This window comes from Accipiter gentilis, chromosome 1, assembly GCF_929443795.1.
Source record: "Accipiter gentilis chromosome 1, bAccGen1.1, whole genome shotgun sequence".
Lineage (NCBI taxonomy): Eukaryota > Metazoa > Chordata > Aves > Accipitriformes > Accipitridae > Astur > Astur gentilis.
This window is the reverse complement of record NC_064880.1, coordinates 17,492,629-17,517,549: the sequence shown is the minus strand read 5'-3', so window position 1 is coordinate 17,517,549 and position 24,921 is coordinate 17,492,629. Positions and strand designations below refer to the sequence as shown.

The following is a 24,921-nucleotide window of genomic DNA, read 5'->3' as shown; positions in this document are numbered from 1 at the left end:
TTTATTTAAGCTGAAAGCTCACTTACAAAACTGAAGAACTTGAAGAAGAATCAAGGTATTTGATGACATTATACAGAACATAAGAATTTACAGCTTCTCAGACATGCTCTTGATTTCAACATGAGTTCTACTTGCAGAAAAGTGGAAAATATTACTTTGTTGATAGAAGCACAGTTAATATGCATTACACAAAAATGTACTTGAGTCAAAGGATTCCTTAATAGAAGGCCAAACACATTTTACAAAGTTATTAATTATGCATTCTTTTTTAAAGGTAACTTCACCAGCTGAACTCTAATTTATAAAAACTAACAGAAGTTTGACAGTCAGTACTGTTTGCACTTTGATACTTAGAGAGACACACCACATCAAAAGAACACCTTTGGACCTCTTGTCCAAACAGTTAGAAAAAGGCATTACCACAAAGCCATGGAGTTGCCTGAGGACTGATGTGTTTACTAGAGATCTAGAATATTTATTCCAGAGCCTTCTCACCTGCAGCCTGAAATTCAGTAAACCAACTCTAAATTCCAAGTTGTTTGTAAGCCAGTTTGGTTTGTTTTCACTCAACAACATAACAGCTTACAACTTCTAAACATATTTAAGCAGTACATTTTTGCAGACTCATCCATGGTCTAGTCATCTACAGTCAAATTAAAGGAAACTGATGCAAGCCTTGTATTTTTAGACATGTACTCAGCCTATCAGAAAAAAGGCAATTATGTTCACACAAAATGGATATTGTGGTATATTCTGCTAAAATATCATTTGGTCAATTTATCAATCTCAAAATGGAGATGAGTGAATACTGGTAAGATTTTAAATAAAGTTCAAGAACCATTTCATTGAAGGAACATTTAGAAATCTGAATTACTCCCAAATTAAGATATTTAATAAACTCATCTTTGTCCTTTCTTCTTTTATTACAAATACAGTTCATCTAAGAAACATTTGAGCACTGCTACGTTCTCACAGTATTGTTTATGCACTAACAAAAGCATAATTAAGATATCATATTCCATTCAGTATTAGTTAAACCTCTCATTAAAGTTCTGAAGAACAGCCACAGGGTGGAGGTAGATGCCTACAACTTGAGATAAGAGGCAGACATGACATACTCTAACATTTGACCTTCATTTTCTGGTACATAAATATATGTGGATTACCCAAATAAATATCACTCACTTTGAAAGTTACTAGAAAGCTAAATTGAGGAGAGGCTGGAAGAAAAACAGAGGACAAAAATAAATACTGTCTCCATGTTATAAAAGTCTTTACCAAAAAAGAAGTTAAAATTGTAGTGAAATTACCATTGAAACAATACAAGTCCTTCTAGAATTTAAAACTGTGCAGCTCCATATACCAAGAGAAGTGAACTGGATCCCTGAGTAACATGCTTGTGATGGAGGCAGACAACAAAAAATAAGTATTGACGAGTTTTATTTTAAACTAAAGCCATAATTCTATGAAAAATGTAGTCCACAGTCTTACAAGAAACTGTACAACTGAAACCAGAACTGAGTTTCATTAGTATGTTACACACCACTAGCTGAAGTCCATAACTTGGGTTTTAATGTAAATCACATCTAACCACAGCTGGAGAAGAATCCTTCCTTATTGCAAAGCAGCAGGTACATAGTTAACAAATGGAAAGAATTGGATTTTTAAATGCAATGCTACCCAACAACAGTCGCTAGCCTTGAAAAGGTTTACTTGAAGACCTTCCAAGTGTTTCAGAGATTCTTCACGCATATACTGCTCAATATCCTCTACCCTTTCACACATGGCCCCTGTATACTTGTATAATTAAGAATGATATTATCAGGAACACATTGCAACAAAGCTGTGCAGTGGTTTGTGCAGTGTGGGACTGTAATGTTCTTGTATTTTGTAAGCCCAAACCATTGATACCAGGGTTTAACTAGCACTCAACACTAAGACAACATAGTAAGTCTTACCAGCAGTCTTTACCAGCAGAAGCCATATAAAAATAATTTCTTAATTACACTGTCCAGAAGTACACAGATTTATGTGTTCTAAGTTTTCTTCTCCTATTTACTACATTCAGACCAAAGTAAACAACATCTGCTGCTCCCATGTGCTTTTACTCTAAGGAAGCTGCAATGACCTATTAGTAAAATCATTCCTAAAGCTATGAGAAACAAGAGACTAAGGTAAACAACTGGGAAAAAAACCACAACTTAAGAGTTTTAAATCTGGTACTTATTGGTAAAACAGGTCAGCCAAACTACTGACTTTGGCTCCAACTTATGTATTTAGCTTCAGACTTACTTGATCCGAGTTTAATCTTATTCTTCATCGCTTCACTAAACTAAATCCCATATACATCATTACAAGTCTGAAGCGCACCAAAAGTGTATTTGCAAAGCAACTAGCAAAACAAAAATTTAGCTGAACTATGTATTTTCTTTCTGAAGTCATCTGCATGACAAATTTTTTTCACCAAGAAAAAGCCAGATGTATTCCGAGAAAACACATTTAGGTATTAGGTTTGAGCAGCTGCCTCTGATCAACAGCAAATGGATGAGTAGCAACCAACATTTCAACAGCATCAGCCAGCAAATACAGTAAAATGCATCCCAAAAATCTCTGAATCTGCCTGCATGTAGGTTAATTCTAAAGCATACAATGAAGCACAAAGTGCCGTGATGTAGAAACCTGACTTCTCACTACGTGCTTTGGGGATTTTACTCAGGACTACCTCTAGCTTAACCCTGTAAACTGGATGCCCATTAGCATCTGAGGGACATAAGGCATGCTCCTGGACTAACCTTTCAATCTAATTTCATCAGAGAAATGCAGCTGAAGAAGTTTGAGACCACACTGCAGTGTGAAGCAAAGCATGGAAATGGAATGACTGGATATTCACCTGACCAACACACTGTTGACCCAAACTAAAATGCTGATATTGACCCACACTAACACAGCCACAAAATAAAAAAAATAAATAATAGTTGCATGTAATTTCCCCCCAAAATTGCTCTCTTCCCAGGTGAAAGAGACCTTTATCTCGAAGACTATGAGCTTACGTGACACACATGATTACTTGAGAGGCTCACCTCCAAAAGAAAACTTCAAGGCAGGGGCAAGTTCAATTTAAAAAAAAAAATTAAAAAAATATCACCATTTAGCCAATACCTTAGACAAAATTTCTTAGACAAATCTTGAAAGCAGCTCTGGCCACTCATACATTGCATTTTTCTATTCAGCTACTTCAACTCAACATTTTATAGCTTAGAATACTAGTTTGCTACCTGTTAAGTACACACTGCTACAAAATATCCATGGAGACAACATTTAAACATTAGTTAGTTTTAGCGCTGGTTGGTACTACTTCAGTAAAGATCAGCAGCATCTACTCTGCTGATAACACTTTAATAAACATCAGGCAGCATCACACTTAATCAACAGTACTGTGAATAGTTTTTCCTAACAGAACTCATACTTGTTTAAAAAACAACCTATGAAAAACTTAACTTTATTTAGCTTTATTATTAAAACAAAGAATTAAAAGGTTGTTATGACATTTAGAACACGATGCCAGAGATAATTGTAAAACAGCAATGAATCCTAATAAAAAAATTAAAGTCACATATACTAAGAAAAGTCCCGGTCTCTGGGAGCCAGCTGTGCATAGTGTTCTTCCTGCAAGTAGCCCATCATCTTTCCAGAAAAAAACACCAACAATAAAATTAAAGGCATCAGTAAATAAAGCTGCCATTTTAAACATTTCCAACTTATTGGGTAGTAATTCACAGAAAGTAATTACAGAAGAAAAGTCAGTGCTGATATTTTCTCTACAATCATGCAATCAGAGCACAAATGGGAAAAAAAGCACTTATATTTACACTTACTGAGTTTTTAAAACCATGTGTACATTGCCATCATTTAAAGTGCAAGCTACATACCTGCTGAATTAACTGAAGGCATAACAGGTGAGATGTAAGTTAAAATACTGCCACCAGTAGTTATACAACTAACCACAGATGCCAGTAGCATATTTCAAACCCTGACCAACTTAGTGTGTTACTTCTTGTGTATTACCAGCCAAACACATATTCCATTGCTTTAGATACAATACTTTCATCTTTCCTAGGAGTTTGTCTGTCAGAAACCACCTAGAAGGTGGGGGGAAAGAGGAAGAGAGAAAATAAAGAGAATCAGTCAACACAAAGTTAATTCATTTTATACTAACCAGGTTTCTTTTCCTAAGTGCTACTGTATTTTGACAAAATACGTTTGAAAGATTTTCACAACAAGCCCTTAACCTCTGGAAAAGTGACAAGTCATAAATTTATTATTTTTTATTATCATTTTGGGGACTAAACAGACTGAGTTTGTACTTGAACCACATCTTTAAAGAAATGACAGCAAGACATAAAGGCAAGGGTCACATTGAAGTTAATGTGTGTACAGCCTCATGTAACTGAAGTGAGATAGCATTAAAAAACACATACTTATGTTTCCTTTAAAATACCTGATAGTCACTAGTGGAAGCCTTATATGCTGTTGCAAGAGGTCTCATTGTAGAAATCTTTGCAGGTTGTACTGGTGTGCTGACACCTTTTGTAGGTGGAGTGAAAACTGAAGAAACTGAGGATGTAGAGCTCCTTTCAAAGTTTTCCATCACACTCTTAAAAAGATGGTTAATATAATGTAAACAAATACTTAAAAGCAGTAGTTCAACCTTTATTATCTGTAATTATCTATTATCTAGAAGAGTTTGATAAAATATGTTCACATCTCAAAGCTAGCAAAGACCACAGGTAAATTGCCTGTCAGCACAGAGCACACAAGTACACACCACCACCAAGCATTTTCCTCACTGCATTCATTTCTATGTTGGGTTATGCCATTGCAAAGTAGTGGAAGCTTGTAATCTGTTCACTGTATGTACTAAATGTCAGCCAAGTTTGAAACAGTATAGAGAAAATAATCTGTAAGACCTCCAACAAACTTCAAGTAGTAACTTTTTCCAGGCCCAATTGAACTAAGTAGTGTAACATCCTCTTTCTAAATACTTCTAAAATATTTTACCTGATCCATACAGGACAGTCTCCAAGCCTTTACCATAAACTTGCAGCTTTTTGCTCAGATTCAATTTGCCAAGGAGTTTCACTCAGTCCCCTTACAAAGTGCTAGAAAAGGAGTCAGAAGACTCGATTTTGTAAGCTCATGTTTAGAAGAGAACACATATAGAATGGAAGAGGCAGCAAGTGACTTGGTGGGAACCACGAGTTCCACGAGAACCCAGAGAAAACAATGTGGAAAATGACAACCAGCCTGGGGATACCAAATTTACTGCATTTAGACTCAGTGGAGCACAACATTCAACCAGCCTAAGGACAGCAGAAATTCAGAAGGGCATCCGTCAGGAGGCAGCTATCCAAAATACAGGATAGGATTGGTGTCCAGTGTGGGTAGCAGCTGACTCCGCTCAGCACAAGGGGAACCCATGGAACTAACTGCTACTTTTCAATCAGAAGCCGAAGCATTGATGTCATATCCATCCTATCTAGTTTCCAATTGCAAGGAAGAGTTTTACAGCCTAATGCCAAACCCTCAATGGACTAGTGTCCAGAAATCTTTTGCCTCCAGTTCTACAGGTTAATGTTATGGGTTTACTTATTGATATTTGAAAGTGGACACTATCCACAAAAGACATAATGAGAATTCAAAAGCAACAAAGATCAGATGCCTGACAATTAAATGTCTTAGATCATTACTTCTAGAGTTTCAGCTTATAGGCAAGTCATTGATACACACTGGACACCAAAACAGTAAATAAGGTAAGAAGAGACTGGAAGCCCTACCATCAGAAGCCCACAGAGGAAAGGGGCACTGAAGTACATTTGTTTCTGAATTTTAACCAGCATAAGAAATGTTTCAAACTGATAAAAATTGAAGAAATTGCAAGCTCAATTTCTAGGGCTGCCTTCTCAGAAGGGTTTACATTTGAAAGCTTACATTACTCTTGAGCATCACTTATCCTTAGAGGAGACCAAAAAAATAATCTGTGAACTATAAAAGAATGCCTGTCATTTGCTTAAGCTAATGTACAGAACCCAATGCAGAGTACTGCAAGAGTTAACGGTCAGGACATTATCAATGCCTAGAAACCAGCAGCTCATGATAAAATTAGACCGAAATATAGCCATGCCTACCCCAACCACTACTTACAATAAAGGGACATGGTTTTGGGGGGGCACATAGGAGAATAGGATCAGGACTGTCTTGCTAACAAATTTTCAGTCTGATGTACTAAGATAAACTGAAACCCAGAATCAGATAAATAGTCACATAAAAGAAGAGGGACAATTAGGAGCAACAACAGTCTTAATCTGCCATCACATACCTCCTACAGCCCCACAAAGTACTACAGATTCCAGTCTGAGAAGCTCTTCTATCTCAATTGGCTCTTATGTTATGGTTTCAATTCATATCTTGTACAGCAATATAATTCTGTGCATTGTAACTTCCAAAGAGTGCAGAGATTTCCCATAATGATCCTTCTCAGCAGGAAATCTTGTCAAATACTTAAGAAAAACTCAGGTAAGATATAATAGACTATACCTATATAACCAAACTACCTATGCTTTGCAATTCATAAAGAAAAAAATTAAAGAGGTCAGTGAATATAAAGAGGAAGCCCAAACGCAGTATGCCTTATATTTAAATAAAAGCAGCTGTTAACTTACTTTATCTATACATGGCTTGACACCAATCATGATAGATTCACCAAAAATTCTTCCATCTTTGCTTAAGGCTTTCCGGGCTTGAAGCTTAGACTGGTATCGAATATGCATCCAGTTTCCTGTGTTGGACATCTATATGAGATTAAATGAAAATTGTGAAATTTAGCCTTTTAAAGAATGAGCCAGAATGTTTTCAGAAATAAGTCTCAAACTAAGACATACCACATGCTTTAATATGTTTCCATACTGAGCAAACTGTAGAAGAATATATGAAGCTGATGCTTGAGGAAATCTGAAAGACAGGAAAAATACCTCCAAAATTATAACAAGTAGTTGAAGAATTCTGGTGCTAAAATACAACCAGATGAAGGTTTTTTTAGAAATCCAAGAGACCAGTGTGTTAATGCCATTTTAGAAGCAGTGACTTGGGGGAATATTATCTTCTAGGCATTTTTACTTCACCACACACCTCAAAGGTAGAAAGCTGCCTTTCCAACTTGAAAAAATTAACATGTAGCTTAAGTTAAGGTGCTTCACAAAAATATACGCATTTCCTGGCTTTAATCACAGTTGTATTTCCTGCAGAGCCAAGGAATGCCAGACAACAGCAACATCCAAGTACTTCCTTCCATATGAAGCAAAGACTTCACCCCTGATTTTTCTAATACTTTGGAAATCAACTTACCCAAATACCGTTACCCATGTGTCATCAAGTTGATCTTCTGAAGTCAGGGAATCACCCTGAGTATAAAAAGGATCTAGCTGAGCAGGAGATAGAGTAGTCTTCCTAGGCTGCCCAATACTTGCAGGACTGAACATACTCGAGGCTGTTGAATTGAAATGGCATTGTTTAACAAATTACTTTTGCGAGACAGATAAGCTTAAGAGCCTACAGTAAAAGAATAAATTCAATATCAAGCATTCACTTGTACATGGAAGAGTTTGATGGGAGATTTATTTGCAGACACAAACAGTAACTCAATCTAAACTTCACGTCTGCAAGCATGCTAGTACGTTTTATGGCTAGCAACCTAGCTTCTTCCTTGACCTCTGAACGCCAGAAGCTCAATACAGAAGCCAAATAGGAACAAGAAAGCGGAATTAGGCTTAGCAAGAAGCCACAGGTTCGTACACAAGATAGGAAACCTTATGAAGATGGAAGGTGACCCATCAATCTCAGCTGTCTCACTCAAGTACAACCACCTCCATGCTCAGTTCAACAACAAATTTTGAATAAGGAAAAATTAAAGTTGGCTGAAATTCAGTCAGAGTGGAAAAGTATTTCCTATTCACATCTGCATCCCTTTTGAAAAGCTAGTAAATAGAAGATGCAACTCCTTCACAAATTAGCAAGGAGTTGATGTAGCTTGAACAGTGATATCTTTGGATATTAGGAAAAATTTCTTTACTGAAAGGGTTGTCAGGTATTGGAACAGGCTGCCCAGGGAAGTGGTTGAGTCACCATCCCTGGAGGTATTCATAAAGCATGTGGACAAGGCACTTCAGAACATGGTTTAGTGGGCGTGGGTGATGGTCGGACTTGGTCTTGAAGGTCCTTTCCAATCTAAGTGATCCTATGATTTGTGCATTAAGGAAAGCAGTAAGGAAGTAGATTATGTATTTTCACAGGACATCTACCTGTTCCAGGAGTTGATGGCATAGTTCCAACCAATGGACTCTGTGTTAGAGAAAAGCTGGCCTATATTAAAATACATAAAGTAACAAATCACTTCACGTACCAGAAGAGATCATTTTCAGGTAACTTAAGCATCAGGCAAGAATATCAACTGTTGCCCTAAGTTACTCCTAACTTTTAAGAGTAAGAACTGACATTTACATGTATATTTAATACAAGACTATTAAAAGTTACTAATGAAAAGTTAATTGACAATGTTTTTACATTCTAGCACACAGCCTAGCAGATAGCCAGGACATCCAGTACACCTCAACTATTACATCCTGGAATTTCCAGCAGATTACTAAGCCTTAGAAGAGAACGCAGTTAACTTCCCTGATCAGAGGCTTAAATGCAAGTATCAGAGATAGTATGGGAGTGTAGAGCAAACTACAGAAGGGAACCACCACAAGCAACAGGATTCAGGGTCCGTCTACAGTTTTTTGTCATCTAACAAAAAAGAGCTACCAGTATACAAGAAGAAAGCTTATTTAGGTTTAAGGTGAGCTTTAGGCAAGAGGAACTGAAAAATCTGTTACCTAACACAAATCACACATGCTTTGTGAAACTAAGTAGCTTTAGGTGTCCATCCTCAGAAACCTGACAGTTTTAACTTTTTCAAAATAGGCATCTCATTATTGCTGTAGTATAGTAATTCACACATTCATGTGCATCCTGCTGGAAAAGATGCCAGCATCAGAAGTTACCAGCCTCTGATTTTCACAGTCTAAAGGGCTTAGAAATCATGGAAGCATAACCATCATTTGTATTCCTCATCACTAGACTTGCTTTCCCTCTCAACTACTTAGTGCAGCTGCACTGAAGGAAAGTATACCTGAAGTTTTAGCAGCTAGTAGTTATTTTCTTGTTAACAACGAAGGATTTCAACATAAAAAAAAATTTTAGTGTATTTTTAGCCTGAATCATGGCATTTCTTAGATACGAGATCAAACAAACTAGAGCACCTGTAGACCTAGTAACATGCCTTCTGACAGCTGCCATTTTTGTTGCTGGTGGTGGTGGTTTTGTTTGTTTTGGTTTTTAAATATCCAGTCCTTTAAGACAGTATTGGATTCTGTGAAGCACAGAAAACTTGAACTTTCAGGATAAACTTTTCAGGAGGCAACACTCAAAAGACTGCTCATTCAGTGAAAGGCCTTCTCCTTGCATCAAAAGGATCATGTTCACTGAAAAAGAACCTACTAAGGCTTGACTGCTCACTTGAGGTAAGTAGCGGACTTGATTATTAGAATGACCTTCTAGAAGTTTTACTGTTACTCTCAAAATTAACCCCACCTCTCTGCCCAAATTTTTATTTTTATATTGTACTCAGCACAAAATTCCTTCTATTTCAGTAAGTGCCTCTATTGCCCACTAAAAGAAAAGATAACATGTATCTGGACTTTTCTGGCAATCAATAGCCCAATAAATTTACAACAAGGTGAAAAGCCACAACAGGTCTACATCTGTCACGTACAAAGCATAGCAGAGGCATGATTTGCATTTTTCATTCTCTACAGTATCAAAAATCAGTAACAACAGAAGATAGCTCCATGACTGGAGCTCTCATTTAGACTACACAGGCACACCAAACACCCAGAGTAAGCAACAGCATGATCTGAACAGTTCATATAACTGAGTTAAAGAATTCACTGAAGCAGTAAACTACCTCACATCTTCTGCTAAGAATAGGCCAGTACCTAAGCCACTTACTGGTCGTCTTGAGGTTAGAGGCGTTGATCCAAGTCCTGGACTAGATAATTCATCATATATGCTCCTAACTGGTGGAGCACCACTTTTATCTTTATGTGTAGGGACTACTGGTTGTGGGGGAGATCCTCCTACAATTAAAAGAAACAAAGAAAAAGCATGAGAAAACTTGTAACTTTACTCCACTGCCACTTGTTCTTGAAACTTCAACCATAAATTCAGCCATAAAAGACGTTGATTGTTTCACTGAGGGTTTGCAAAACCATTTGGCCTACCAAACTGCTCAGGTTTCAATGTTCTATGTAAGAATATCATATACGTGTCAGAAACTACCTCCTTACACAAGTACCATCTAAAACTTTTAGACCTTTTATAATCCCAGTATATTCACTACTGACACACACTTGTTCTTTTTTATGAAGTTCTGAGCACAGCTACATCTTCCTATTTTAAAGGCAGGTTAGTAACGTATTTTAATTGTTTCAGAGACTAACTTCCCTGTAGCAGAGATGCAAAAGCAAGGTTTTTAAGATTTGAGACATTCTACACGCTAAAGAACCACACCAAAATGCACACAGACATTGCACATGCTGTCACATTCCCACCATCCAAATTCCCTTCCCTCCCATGTAATTTCATATTGAATAAAAATGTAAGCTCTTGAGAGCAGACACTACTAGCTTGCATTTAGACAAGATGAAGTCAAGCCAGATGCTCTGTTTTTTTGTAAACTTTGGGACTTCCAGTATAACAGAGAATTAAATTCACTGAAAGACCTTGACATATCTCTGAACACTTTGTGTGGGTTTACCTCAGCAGGGGTGGGGGGTGGGCATGGGGGGGAAGCAGTTCAACTTAAATTAAGCTTTTCCAAAGTACTTTTCAATCCTAAATTCTGAGCTTCAAAACTCCTCTCTGAACTGTTTAACACATCCAAGAACGTTACAGTCTATTATATAAAGCACTCTCCCATTACGGTTTTCAGTTTAAGGGATATACTTTACCACTCATTTTGGGAGGCCTGTGTTAGTATCTTACTAGTTACCCCTTTTCCAAAATTGATACTCTGAGGCTGTAATAAACCCTTTTGAAAACAATTAAGTGAAATTCACATGACTATTTTCAATTTCATAAATATTTTCCTAAGAGGTTTGTAAGTGGTGGGGACAGACAAGAGCAAGAAGCAGGAGACAGAGACCACCAATCATAGAATAACTCAAGTTGGAAGGGACCCATAAGGATCATCAAGTCCAATTCTGCTTGAAATTGAAAGAAAAGAATATCTAAAATTATCTTGCAGTACTTTAATCCTTAATTTCTCTTTCAAAATTACTAACACCAACAGATATTCACATTAAGCCAACTGATTTAATACAAAAGCCAAGATCACCCATGACATGAAATAAATCAATGAAGCTGTTAACTACTCGCTCACACTTTTCAGAGAAGAGACATATAATACCACCATCTTAGAAACATAGGTAAGGACGACTTCTAGTCGAATCAGTTAGGTGGTTGGAAAGAGATGAGCATTTACAGCTAGGAAAGTCACTACTCAAGCCCAATTACAGCAGACATTAAGATGGTAAATACAACCACTAGATACTAGTTAAGAAGTATTGCTTAGTTTTTAGAAGTCTGACAATCTATAAAGTGACTTATTAGAATTCATTGCAAAGAAATCAGCAGCTTGCACAAGCTGCATTTAGCTTGCCAGCAGACGTCTCTGTTTTAAAGAGGAAACATTGATAGCTGTATATGCAATTGACTTGTAAAGAGCTGTATAAACTGATTTTACATTAGGAGAGGTTCATATTACTTGCCCTGTAAAAGCAACCTTTCCCGGTACCCAAACTGCCATGTTTAAAACTTTCATTAAACTTAAGTCTACTTTGAGCAATTTAGCTAAACTCCACTGAATACATTTGAGCTCACCATTTATTCAATGAGTTGAGTTCATTTTCAGAAAGTTATAAAACTACAAGAATTCAAGTAGCCATGTAGAGCAATAAGACAAACCAAATCTTTACTTTCAGGTCAGTTTTTCATCATTTCACGAATTCTGACCTGCAAGTAGTGGAGACCTCATTTCCATTACACCAACTGAAGGGCCGCTTAAAGGGCGTGGTTGCGGAGTCACTGGCGCAGGTAAATCGCCCATCAAGAATCCAGGAAGAAACTGAGCACTAGCTCCTGGTTTTGGAGATGTCGGGGAGCCAAGAGTCATGGGCTCTGCTCCTGTGTCAATGAAAACAAAATTTAGCAACATGGAAGAAGCCTTTTCCATTGCCTAAGTAGTGGTTCTATTAAATAGACGTAAAACAATATGCAAGAAGTGACTAAGATGGTTCTAATAATTTCTTTTCCAAATACGCAAAGTTTATCATAATCTTGTGGTTTTTGCAACTACAAGAGCTGCCACGCTGAGACTTCGTTCTTAAAACATGCTACTTTGCTTATGGCCCCATTTCTGATCTTGAAGGTAATCACAGTTTTGGGGTTGTTCTAAAGGCGCGTCTTGCATAAAAGCAATCAAGCCAAGGCTAGATTCCCCTCCCCAGCCGGCTGGTTCCGCGCCCCAGCCAAGGGGAACGTGCTCCGTCGGAGCACCGCGGGCTCTCGCTAGCCACATCGCGGCTTCCCCGCGGCCCTACCGCCCCAGCCAGGCCCGCCACACCCCTGAGCCACCCTGGGGTTCCGGGGTGCCTCAGGGACGGATCTTCAATCACGGAGCGCCAGCGCGGCGGCTGCTTGGTTTAACCGCAGAGGGAGGCGCTTATCCCAGCGAAATCTCCCATCACCCACTCGAGCCCGGCGGCCGCCGGACTGCCCCCGACACGTAAGCCGCCTGGAACAAGGGACCGGCCCCAGCCCCAATCCCCTCAGCAGCCCAGAGGAGCGCGGGCAACGCCGGGAGGGGAAGAGCCAGACAGCAGCGACCTCTGAGGCGCCTCGCGCCGCCCCACGGCCCCCGCACGCGCCCAACCGCCGCACGGAACGGCGCGCGCGGGGCGAAGCGGCGCCCGGCAAAACCGAAGGGAGCTATGAGGCCGGGAAGGGGGGAGCGGGGGCGGCCCCGCGGCCCGGCTTACCTGCGGTCTGCGGCTCCATGGCGAGGGCAACCACGTCGGCCCCGGGCGGCGGGAAAAGGCCAGCAACAGCTCCGCCGGGCGCTTTCAAACGGGACGGAACTTCCTCACGCCGTCACTTCCGACCCGCCCTCCCGCCATCTTGTGAAGGGGCCCTGGCCGGGAGGGGAGGGGAGGGTGACGTCCCCGCGCGGCCCGCCCCCACGCCGTGGGGCAGGTGTTACCTCAGCGTGGAGGGGCGCGGCCGCCGGGCCTCTGCCCCGAACCGCCTACCTGACACACACACGACTTAAAGAACCATAGTTATCGTTACAAATGCTTGTCCTGGACTATTTCTGTGGGCTAAGAATTCATGGACCTGCAGCTGAGGTGAAGTGGGAAAGCTTACTCACCAGGCACAAGCCTGTCAGTCATTTCCCAGGCTGACAGCACACACAGCCACCCACATATGAAATGGAAATGCAGTGACCCGTTCCCCCGTGGAAATGGGGAAACTGTAGATTTTAGAAAATTTAGGACTATAAGGCTGTTAGAAATTAATATAGAATGAGTTAAGGTTATTAATGGCAACAGAGCTGCTCAACAGGCCATGAACAGCATTTTCAGCCTGCCCCCCGGTATAGCCCCAATCCAGGACCAGATTAAAACCCAGTCCAGCTAATCAGTAGAGACAGATCAAACAAAAGATGAAAAATCAGCAAGACAGAGGTGCTTAGCTGGGGAGTGGTTAAAATATGTAGAGCTTACAAAGGTAAATGCGAAATAGTTAATGAAACAACCAGAGAGGTTTTCTCAGAATTGTGTAGGTATGAGATGTCAAGGTAAAGGGGACGAGAAGATGACTGACCCAAGACGGACTTCGAAAACCACAAGCTGATGACCGGACAGAACGAGACAAGAATTGATGAAATAAGATGATGATGAGTGATAACGACATGGGAACCCAGATCAACTGGAAAATTACAAAGACTTTGGACTGAGATTATAAACTACCTAAAGGGTATATAAAATTGAGAGAAAATTTTGTGGGTTGCCATTCACTGCGGTGGTGGCCCCAACTCTGAGTTGTTAATAAAGCAAACCTAGAGAAACCCATAACTGAGAATTCTTTAACAGAAACGATGACCACAGAATAGCAATCAGATGCGGGAGGCCTAGGGCTAACCTAAACCTTGCATTAGCATTTAGCATGAGCAATTAATATTGAGAACAAGACACAGTGTAGTTCATACACAATGACACACTATGGTTCAAACTAGTGGTACGAGGAGAGAATACTGCATCAGTTCTTGAAACCAAACCTTTCAAATCACTTCAGCACAAAATTTATCCAAACATAGTGTTCTTTTTATTTTATTGTATATTAATATATCAAACCATTTAGAGCTAACATGAAGGCCACAAAAAAATACTATTAAAATCTTTTACTTTTTTTTTTTTTTTAAACATGCCATCTTAAGACAGTAATTCCAGCCCGAGATCTGTCAGGAGGGTCAAAGTTACCTATCCTATGATGTCTGTTCTTTATACATGATGTGGAATGGAGTGAGAGGACAGCAAATGATGACCAAATGCAAAGAAAAGGCAGTAGCAGTTAGTCAGAGATAGCTTATTATAAGCATTTTTCATATATCCGCCAAATTATCTACAAAAACTCCTGATAGCCTGGTTCCAACACTTTGAAAACACCATGTTAGTGCACTTCAAATCACTCCTTGATGAGAAACAGTAGGAAGACATGAAGCATTAAAGCATCCTATACATTTTGAGCATCCTCAAAAGACCATCTGTTTTAATTTTGAAAAACATTTAATAGCTGGCTAGCCCACAAAATTCAATAAAATCCTCCTTAGTTGCAATATAAATTTAAAATCCAATAGCAAGGTATGTTATTATATGAAAATTTTATTGTCTAGATTTTATAACCAACTAGAATGCATAGATTCAGTTTTGTATTAAACAGGGCAACTTTTCTCAGTTATTTTATTTCCTTTCTCTATTGCCTGCATTTTTTCTGATGGTTCAATAAAAAAACATCATTCTGTTTTTTTCTAATATTTCAAGGAAATTTGAACTTTATATTTTTAGAAGCACTCTAGGAAGAGCTTGTTCTTGGGCAAAATCATCTCTGAAATCAGTGGAATACCATTTGGCCTTTAGACTACATGCTGGGGGAAAAAAGGGGTCAAAGGGGGGTAAGAAAAAAAAAGTCTTTAAAATGTACATGTGAAAGACTGTAAAATGACAAGATTAAAGTACATCCAACATTGTTACTGGTTAGTCAGAACAGATTGTTTCACTTCTCCCTTTTGATTAGTCATGATCATTTATGCTTCCATTTGCCTTTACATTCTGTTCTTGGTACTTGTGAAGCTGCTCCATGAAGCCAGGATTTGGACAAGCCACAGGCCTTGCATTTTTCACCAAGGAAAAGGCTCTAGCAAAACTTAGTCTTTCTGAATTCATTAGAAAGCCAATGACTACTGCTGCTGCACGGGAGACTCCTGCATTACAGTGGACCAGTACCACACCGTCCTTCAAGAAACAAATGAAACATAAGTTGGGATATTCATTAAGTAGATAGCAACAAGTATTAGAAACTTCATATAAAAATCTATTAAGACTTATTAAAAGCTCCTTGCTGAGCTCAAAGCAAGTATTTACACATACAAGTAACTCCAAATACAGACATATAAGCCCCAAATTAAATACTTTTCTAACTAAAGCCACTTTATAATTATCAAATACTTCAAACCTAATTCATACCTTAGAACTAAAAATCATTCTTCTGTCCATTTCCCCAGACCTTGCAGCAGACCCCTGATGTAAAAAACAAATCACAGACCTCTGGGATACTAAGATATCTGATCTAATTGGGTGCCAATTTTAAAATAGATTTTATTTGTAGTATGGAAAGGAACTTCACTGTATCTTGTTACCAGGTTAAAAACATAGCAAGGCAGCAAACAGCTAGGCACAGAGGCAGATTTTAGAACATTTTGTAGTTCCAGTTGCACGGTTCTTGTGTACTCTGGAGTTCTTCAGTGATGATTCTGGGTAAGCAGGATCATGCATAGGACCAGAAAAAACAGAAAAGATATTGTGTGATTTGCAGCAAATCTCTACCTCACCATCACACCGCTGGTACAACTGGAGCAGCTGGTACCGCTGGTACAACTAAGGTCCCTTAACTGGGGACTAAGGTGCAAAATCCAAAACTACTGAACCTCCCATAAATTCACAAATGTTTCTCCTGGGGTTTAAATTCAGGCTTGAATTATCTATAAAATTTTAATGGTTTTGTCCTACTTCAACATTTCCTACACAATCTTTGAGACACCTGAATGACTCTTTAAAAAGACACTGCAAGTTACCTTAAGAAATAATGGGCGTCAGTTAACACAAAGACAACTAGACAATCTAGCGTGGCTTAGGCAAAGTTTGCAAGGCCAAGGCTTCGTCGTGTTGTCATGTTTGTATGTCAGACTGTGACCTGGAAGAGGCTCAGTCCAAACTGTCTGCCAAATGCCACTTTCACAAAAAAAACCCAAAACACAACACACAACAAAAAAACCAACCAAACAAACAAAAAACAAACCCAACACCTAGCAACTCCATATTCTGAATAAAGGTACTGAAACATGACACAATGAGCTCCGATACTTGAGGCTAAACAAATATATTCTAGATACAAACAGCCTGCTCTGTCTGCCCTTAACAGGCACAAATTATTCAAAGGGCATTTTACCCAGAGGAAAAAAAGACCTTATAAAACACCAGGGTTCCTTTCCAGGAACTTGATGGCTTACATTACAGACCTGGGAGTTGCAATTATCTGGTATATTAATAAACATACAGAACAGAAAATGGTTCCTGCTCCAAAAATCTTCCAGTTTAAATAGTAAGACAAAGAAGCATGAAATTGAGTGTTATTATCCTTGTTGAAGAAATGCCAAGCTGAGGCTAGAAGAATGACTTGCTCAAGTTAACACAATAAGATTATGGTAGAGCTAGGAACTGAATCTAAGCTCCTGCATCCCAGCACAATGAATAGCAATACCACCCTTTTTTGCGATGGAAATCACGTGCCCTTTGCATTGTCTGCTGGAAATCATAATCTTCATTCCCTTTCTCACATTCACAGGGGCATGCTTCCCAATCACACAGACTACAGAGTGGAAAGAGACTTGCACATGTATTTCAACTACCCGAGGAAGTGCCGGTGGTGACCTGTAAATTCAGTATGTCCTTTATAATAATGACATTAAAATTATGACATTAAAAATTAAATTTACGCCACTGCTAATGAAGCAATTCCTGAAGCCTATTCACTGTAGATCTGGAGTAGTTTTTACTGATTTAATGGGAGTTATTTCAGACATAACATACTACAATTGAGATCAATATCTAGCAGTGGCACCTGAAAATTACTGAACAGGAATGAACATGGGCAATAACATTAAACCAAATTTAATACTGAGAACATGTATCTTTCCTTGCTAAACCCCGTTGTTTCTTTATACAAAGATGAATTTGGCATGTAATTCTTAACTAATTTTGTATTAGATACGAATACAGAATAGAAGTGAGAAACAGACTGCAGATAAGAAATTAATCTCTATTTAGCAAGAACTCCTTGCTCTGATCCTGACAGCCTAACCTTTGCCTACCCAGAAATGGTCCATGGTCTTCCTAGAACCTCCTAAGACTCAAGACAAAGTTGTTTTTTTAAAATCTTTATACAGAGGGAAGCAAAATCACCTGCCACCAAGAGAAAAGGTGATTTTACAGTGGATATACACAGTGGGCAAAAAGCCTCACTGAGGAAAGAAATGACAAAGAAGCATAAAGCTTTTGGTGAAGAGCCATAGACTAATGAAGTTCCTCAGGGATCCACTTCACTTTGCAGCGGTGCCAGGGCTTTTTCTTCAGGAGGAACAGAGGGAGCAATAAGGAGAGATGTTCATGACTGAGCTAAGATTTCCTCCCTGGAAAGACAAGCTTTCAGAGGCTTTATAATTAGATACTAAACAAAAAGATTTTAAAAATCCCTCATTCATAGCACTATGATCTGACATGGGTCACTTCACATGTCATGGAAAATCTGCCTGCCAATTTGGAGCCTAGAAGAAAAGGTGAGCTCTGATCGGTATCAGAATTTGTACCATGGTATCTACAGACTTGAGCAGTTACAGTTTTAGAAAAGTCAATCCTGTTACAAGTACCAGCTGGCAGTGACCTTCTGAACAGCACAGGCTTTACTTCATTTTCAAATTCAAGTGTTGTCATAGCCCTTCATTAATTCAAACGCATTCTAGTAATATTTCTCATATATCATGCTCTCTCACCAGTGAACATCTCTCCCTCCCCCACATTAGGGGATGAAACAGTAGTATCTCTTTGTGATTACTTAAACAGAAGAGCATTTGATGATACAATTTATCATAAGCTCTTTTAACACTATTTTGACAAAGCAAATAAAGTGATTCAAACCATCTGGAGATCTGTCTCCGCATAGTACTATCACATGCTTCCTGAACTGATCCTGGAGAACGTCTACTCCATCAATTACCTGCTCTTTCACCCAGCTCTCCCATTAGAAAACTATTAATATTGCTGTAAAAGTTTTCAGGAGAACTCCTTAGCTTACAAAACAGTAACTGGAACATAAACACCAGAGGCAGAAAGCAACACTACACAGTTATGAATGGCAAGTCTCATTTAGAAATGGAGTGGAAACCGTAACTAGAAACCTTGAAAAGGTCATTAAGTGACAATGCGTATCGCATAGCTTGTAAATGATAAATGAGAGAAGGAAAGAACATTGTGTGATAAAAAGGAAACTGGGGCAAGATTATCTTCTTTTATCCCAATCTACGTAAATAATGAATATGGTAGATATGGTGGAATAACATGTAATAAGGTTTGGTCGTCAAGTCATAGTTTTGACACCAAAGCAATGGTTGTCATAAATTACACAGTAAGCCTGAATTTAACAAATATGACTCGGGGATGGTCTTGGTTACAGACAAGTCTGCCAAGCAACCCCAGAAGGAGTCCCTTCACCCTATTTCCTATGTCATGTCTTTTTCAGGACTTTGTTAGCCGTTAAATCACTGGTTGGCTCCAAGACTACTAACACATTCTCTGACAGTCTTAGTACATAATTGTATGTGGATTCACAGCTCAGTGTGCTGCATCTTCAATGGATGACCAAGGAAAAGCACCGGGATGGCTGTTGACAAACCACACAGATCTGTAAAAGCCCTGTTAGGCTTTCTTCTAATTCAAAACAACATTCCTGATAGATAAATTATAGAAAGTAAAAAAGTTTCCCTCTGTCAGATGTAGTGACTTGGACTTAGGATGGGATTTCTTTATCTAAAGTCAGCCACTGGTCCAACTGTATTAAAGAAGCATTTCTCTAAAACATAGGTGTCCTGGTTTCAGCTGGGATAGAGCTAGCTGTCTTCCTAGTAGCTGGTACAGTGCTGTGTTTTGAGTTCAGCGTGCGAAGAATGTTGATAACACTGATGTTTTCAGTTGTTGCTCAGTATTGTTTAGACGATAGTCAAGGGTTTTTCAGCTTCTCATGCCCAGCCAGGGCACAAGAAGTTGGCACAGGACACAACCAGGGCACCTGACCCAAACTGGCCAACGGTGTATTCCATACCATGGGACGTCCCATCGAGTTTAGGAACTGGGAAGTGGGGGGGGGGGGGGGGGGGGGCAGGGAATCGCTGCTCGGGGACTGGCGGGGTGTCGGTCGGCGGGTGGTGAGCTATTGCCCTGTGCATCATTTGTACATTCCAATCCTTTTATTACTACTGTTGTCATTTTATTAGTGTTATCATTATCATTATAGTTTCTTCTTTTCTGCTCTATTAAACCGTTCTTATCTCAGCCCAGAAGTTTTACATTTTTTCCCGATTTCCTCCCCCATCCCACTGGATGGGGGAAGTGAGTGAGCGGCTGCGTGGTACTTAGTTGCTGGCTGGAGTTAAACCACGACAATAGGGTAATAAATAATCTAAACAGGATAACTGCTAGCATTAATTATTGATATACTGTACCTGGATCTTGGCTTTCTCAATAAACTCAAAGCATTCTGGAAAATACGAGGTAATATCAGTTTCTGGGACGTCCAGAATAGAAATGGTCTTGTATATAAATTCATTGAGGAAGACATTTTGGACTCCGTATGCCACATTTAGAACATGAGTAACCTAAGTCCAAAAAAAAAAAAAAGGCATTTTCTGAAGACAGCAAGCAAAATCAGCAGTAGCAAAGGTGAATTTTTCTTTAGGGGTATACAGATTGTAACTTACACAACTGCGTTGTTCAGTTTTACATACATATGCTATCTATGGTGTGCTTTTCTCCAAGCAAGATTTTACAGCATGTTAAAATACACTGTGATAAATTTCAGTTTTCTTCTTTTGAGAGGAAATGAAAGGATCTGTGTTCAGCCAAACACAGACTGAAGTAAGGATTTTCAACCGAAAAGGGAGTTGTCAGCGCAGATCGAAAGCAGAAGCAATAGGAATGAGAGCACAGGCCACCCATGAATCCCCAAAACTTCAAGCCTGCCCTAACCCATCAGCGTAATGTTCCTTCTACTAAGCTACCAGTACCATTTACTGGAGCAGAAGGATTTCAAAGTAAACTATACCTGCACTTGGCAGGCAAGACCACCTCTGGCATCCTGCCATCTTTGTCCTGTTCAGGCTACAGCCAGGTCGTGGGTTGTTTTAACTTACAGTGAAGTGACATTTAGATGGCACCAGATGCCAGACTGGTGCACTCCCTGTCCTGCAGAAGCACCACTGTCCGAAGGCCTTATCACCCCATTACTGTAACAGAGAAGAGTAAAAAGACCAAAGTTCGGGACAGACTTAGAGCCGCTGCTTTGTTTTCCATCAATCCCCATCAGGCAAGTAGGCCTGATGCTGCTTAGCATCTGAAACCGCAACGCATGCAGGAATCCGTTCCAGAAAACGGCACGACACAATCATTAGTCTTGCAGCGAAGTATTTCAGCTTCTTGTGAAGCGCGCAGGTGTCCATCCGTCTGCAAACCGAGCAGCCTTTTAAAAGCGCAAATGTAACACAGTTTTTCCTTCACGTTACTTGAGACTCTTTTGGACTTTTTAAGTTCAAAAAGAAACCCACTAGCAAGCCCTAAGCGAGATGCATTTTTACTTCCGCGCCACCTTACCTTGTACTTTTTCATCGTCTCGAGATCGTGAGCAGCATCCTGCGACCCTGAAGAGAAAGCCAGCCGCTTGCCACGCTGAACCCCTTCCCAGCAGGCAGCACCGCGCCCTCAGCTCCGCCGCTCCGGCGAGCTCCGGGACCCGCTACCGCCACCGAGCGCCGGCCCTTCGGGCAGCGGCGACGCGCACGGCGCCCCCCACTCCCTCCGCCGACCCCCGGCCAGGCGGGAGAAGGCGCTCGGCTGCCGCCCGGCCCCACTCACCCAGCAGCAACCAGGGCTTCACGACGCCGACCTGGAGGTCGGCGCTGAGGTCCTGCACGTAGCCGCCGCCGCCGCCGGGCGCCGCCTCCTCCTCCTCCTCCACCTGCAGGCAGGCGCCGCGCCACGTCTCGATGATCCTCCTGCCGGTCAGCGTCGTCACGCGGGTGCGCTGCTTCCGCAGGTTGGCCCGGGAGAAGCTGCGGATCTCCTGGGCGAGGGAGTGCATGGCCCGGGCACCGCCGCTCGCCCCGCGACTGACGGCGGGCGCCCCGGACCCGGCCCCGGCCCCGCTCGGCTCGGCTCGGCTGGGCTCGGCTCAGCCCCTCCCCTCCGGCCGCCTTCCTCCGGCCGCGGCGCCAGACGACCCACCATTGGCTGAGTGCGGGGGTCCCCATTGGCTGCCGGCCCCCTGGGGGCGGTGCCTCAGCGCGCAGTCGCGGGGGCGCGCGATAAAGCCTCCTCTCAGGGGTGAGGAGAGGTGTGGCGGTTCATCCCGTTGCGAGAAGGTGGACTCGGCCCGGCTGCTACCGGGGCTGGGCACAGCGGCCTCCCCCTACCCGCTGCGTCGAGCCCTCGGAACGACGCGGTGTGGGAAGTAACTCCCTGCGAGGCCTTCGGGTCGCCCTGCAGAGCCGAGAGCGGTCCGGTCTTTGGTGGGGTCGGTGGCAGAATAGTTGCCAGTGCTTTTTCTTTAGTACTTTACAAGCCTGGGAGAAAGTTTTGGGTTCACCTAGAACTTTCTCTCTTTAATTTTTTTTTATTATTATTATTATTTTGACTTGTGGGGTTTGGGTCTGCCAGCGAAGAATGCAGCAAGTGTAATTAAAGTAGCCTTTCAATTGAAAATGCCCGTTCTTGAACTAAGTGCTGCTGTTCTGAAAAACAAATCATGCAGCAATGCCTGTCTGACTGTAATTGGGACTTGCTTTATGGGAAGTGTGGCAACATATTGTAATCAGTTAAATGGAAAATATTAGATTTAAATATCCCCGCCCCCTGCCCCCAACAGCCAGAGTCATTGGGCTAGTAACCAAAGGCTAAACAAAATTAGCTGCTTAGGTTCACCAAAAAGGCAAAATAAGAAGGGAGGCAAGGTGAAGCTGTTTTTCCCCTATTCCAAAGCCACCTAATGTCCATGTTTTCATGTATTTTCTATGAAGTGTTATTTGTAGTGTTACACAGCTAGTGTGTAAGTATGTGAAATTATTTAAATTTTTGTTTCTGAAGTTAAATGATAATACTGTTCACTTAAATTGTGCCAGAAATACATTTTGGGGTTTTTTTAACAATCTTCCATGCTGGTTTGTCAAATAAGCATGTGCTGCTACAGTACTTCCACTCCAATGTTATAATACTCCTCAAACCTATGCTGGCAGGATATGACAAATTTGAAAAGATCCTTCTGATACTTCCCTAGAATGCAGCATAGAACAAAGGCAACTTAGTTCCATGTAAAGAGGTCTACAAATGCCTTGTCAATTCAAGAAGCAGAGAACGGTGTTAGGAACTGCAAGAGCATAAGTTATTTCTAGGAACGCCAGAGGCGATCTTCTGACAGCAATTAGACACAAAATCTAGTTTGTCTGAAAAAGGCAGAATACCCCACATGCTGTCTGGAAAAACAAGAGTCTAAAGCAAGAGATAAAATCAAGGAAGATGCTTAGGACAGGGAGAGGAACAGAACAGAGATCTGGACCGGATCGGAGATCAAGGTAACAAAAGTGCCAAACAGAAGGCTCCAAGACAAAGCATTATTCTCAGCAGTGACTCTCTGCAATAAAAAATTAATTTTAAATACAAGTAGGAGGTTTTGTAACCTTGTATGGTTTTGTAACCTGCATGGTAAATGCGTATTCAGTAGCCTCTCAAAGTGGACTGTGTTTCACAGTAGTTAACTTAAAACAGTAATGATGTAGAAGGTGATTCATTCATTTTTATTAAGGTCTAGTCAATAATTATGATGCAATTGATCAGAAGAAAGCAATGGAGAGCTTTAGATCTGCGAGTTAAGCCAGCAATTGCATAGTATTTCATGGCTGTTTTTCAGGATGCATTGGCTTGCTACAGCTGCCCCTGTGAAAGAGCAAGAACAGTAGGGTATCCCGCAAGAATGTGGAGAGCCTCATGTGTTGAGAAATTGGCAAGGCCTGAGCAAAATTTGCTTGCAGTCCAAACCCAGAAGCCTGCCATTATAGTAGCAAAGCTGTAGGATGTGCTTTGTAACCAACCTCTGCCCTGTACAAGCATGGGGCATGCTGTGTAAGCGTTTGCAAGGCTTAGCTGTGACAGATCTGTAAGATACTTACAATTAAACAATAATACAGCTACATGTTGTTCGTTAAGCTCTGAGGAAGAGTTTGCAATATGTGCAGACACAGAAAGGCAGCTGATTCCAAAGTATGATTTGTTTTCTGCTGCTAATGTTTATCATTGTTATAACTACCTTAAACACCAGGGGTCACTACTGGACATAAAAGCTGTACTATTGTTCTCTCTCTGAAATTCAAATATTCTGCAGAAGTTTATGTGCAGAATTAATATATTATTATTTAATTAGGGCATCCATATCATAAGCATTCAATCTATCCTGAGTATTCTTAGACACTGTTTTTTTGTGATGCAGGCATTTACGTGCTGCTGTCAAGTTGTTCATATTTTCCATTACAAGATAGAAGAGAAGACCATCATGAGATTAGAGTTTAAAATTGGGATCTCAGTTCACAGATGAACACTTCCTCTTACATGCTTTGCTGAGGGTAGAATACTTCTCTAAAGATATGGCAGGAGCTGGATGCTGTCTCCACTTCATGGTTAAATGTATTTATGGTATTGCTGGATCTTCAGGTTTTGAATAAGCTACTTACCGATGCAAATGCAGTAGAGTTTTAAGTCATTTTTAAGTTCATGGTTCTTCTGTTTTGTCCATCAAGAAATTCAGCAGAACCTGTTCTAGTGGGTATAAACTAAAAAAATGTGTAACATAGACACTAATTATTACAGAAAGCAGCTTGTACACATTCAGAAAGCTCATATGGTGATATGTCATCTCTCCCTTGTATTTGTTTCCTTCCAGTGTTCATTTTGGTCTAGTTATGGCCTGTACTTACCAATGCAAAAGAGCTAGCTTCTATTAGAGAAATGATAACCAGGCATTCCAGATAGCTGACTTTGAGAAACCAGCCTTGCACTCTGAAGAATGCATATGTTAGAGGGTTGAACTTAATTGTAAAATGCACCAAAAATTGAGAGTCAA

The 24,921-nt window shown here is 40.5% G+C and overlaps 2 protein-coding genes across 3 annotated transcripts in view; both read right to left on the bottom strand.

Moving 5' to 3' along the window:
- DUSP19 (dual specificity phosphatase 19) overlaps window positions 1–21,963 on the bottom strand; it is a 538,714-nt gene extending 516,751 nt beyond the window's left edge. The window contains exons 1-4 of one of the 2 annotated variants that reach the window (XR_007507666.1): window positions 21,669–21,963; window positions 21,408–21,454; window positions 20,264–20,416; window positions 15,437–15,725 (exon numbers count right to left, since the gene is read on the bottom strand). Coding sequence is in view for 1 of the 2 variants with exons in the window: in XM_049814087.1 (XP_049670044.1) it covers window positions 15,504–15,725; window positions 20,264–20,416; window positions 21,408–21,454; window positions 21,669–21,894 (648 nt within the window). In the remaining variant the exon portion in view is untranslated. Of the gene's footprint in view, window positions 1–15,377; window positions 15,726–20,263; window positions 20,417–21,407; window positions 21,455–21,668 lie in introns of those variants that run through there. The other variant, XM_049814087.1, reaches the window with a different exon arrangement.
- Window positions 1,424–13,453, bottom strand: NUP35 (nucleoporin 35). The gene is made up of 9 exons (XM_049814056.1): window positions 13,194–13,453; window positions 12,169–12,339; window positions 10,105–10,232; window positions 8,355–8,415; window positions 7,402–7,543; window positions 6,939–7,008; window positions 6,720–6,848; window positions 4,499–4,654; window positions 1,424–4,139 (listed from the first exon to the last, which is right to left on the bottom strand). The coding sequence occupies exons 1-9, from the start codon at window positions 13,210–13,212 to the stop codon at window positions 4,062–4,064; spliced, it is 954 nt and encodes a 317-aa protein (XP_049670013.1). The 5' UTR covers window positions 13,213–13,453; the 3' UTR covers window positions 1,424–4,061.
- Window positions 21,964–24,921: the final 2,958 nt, after the last annotated feature.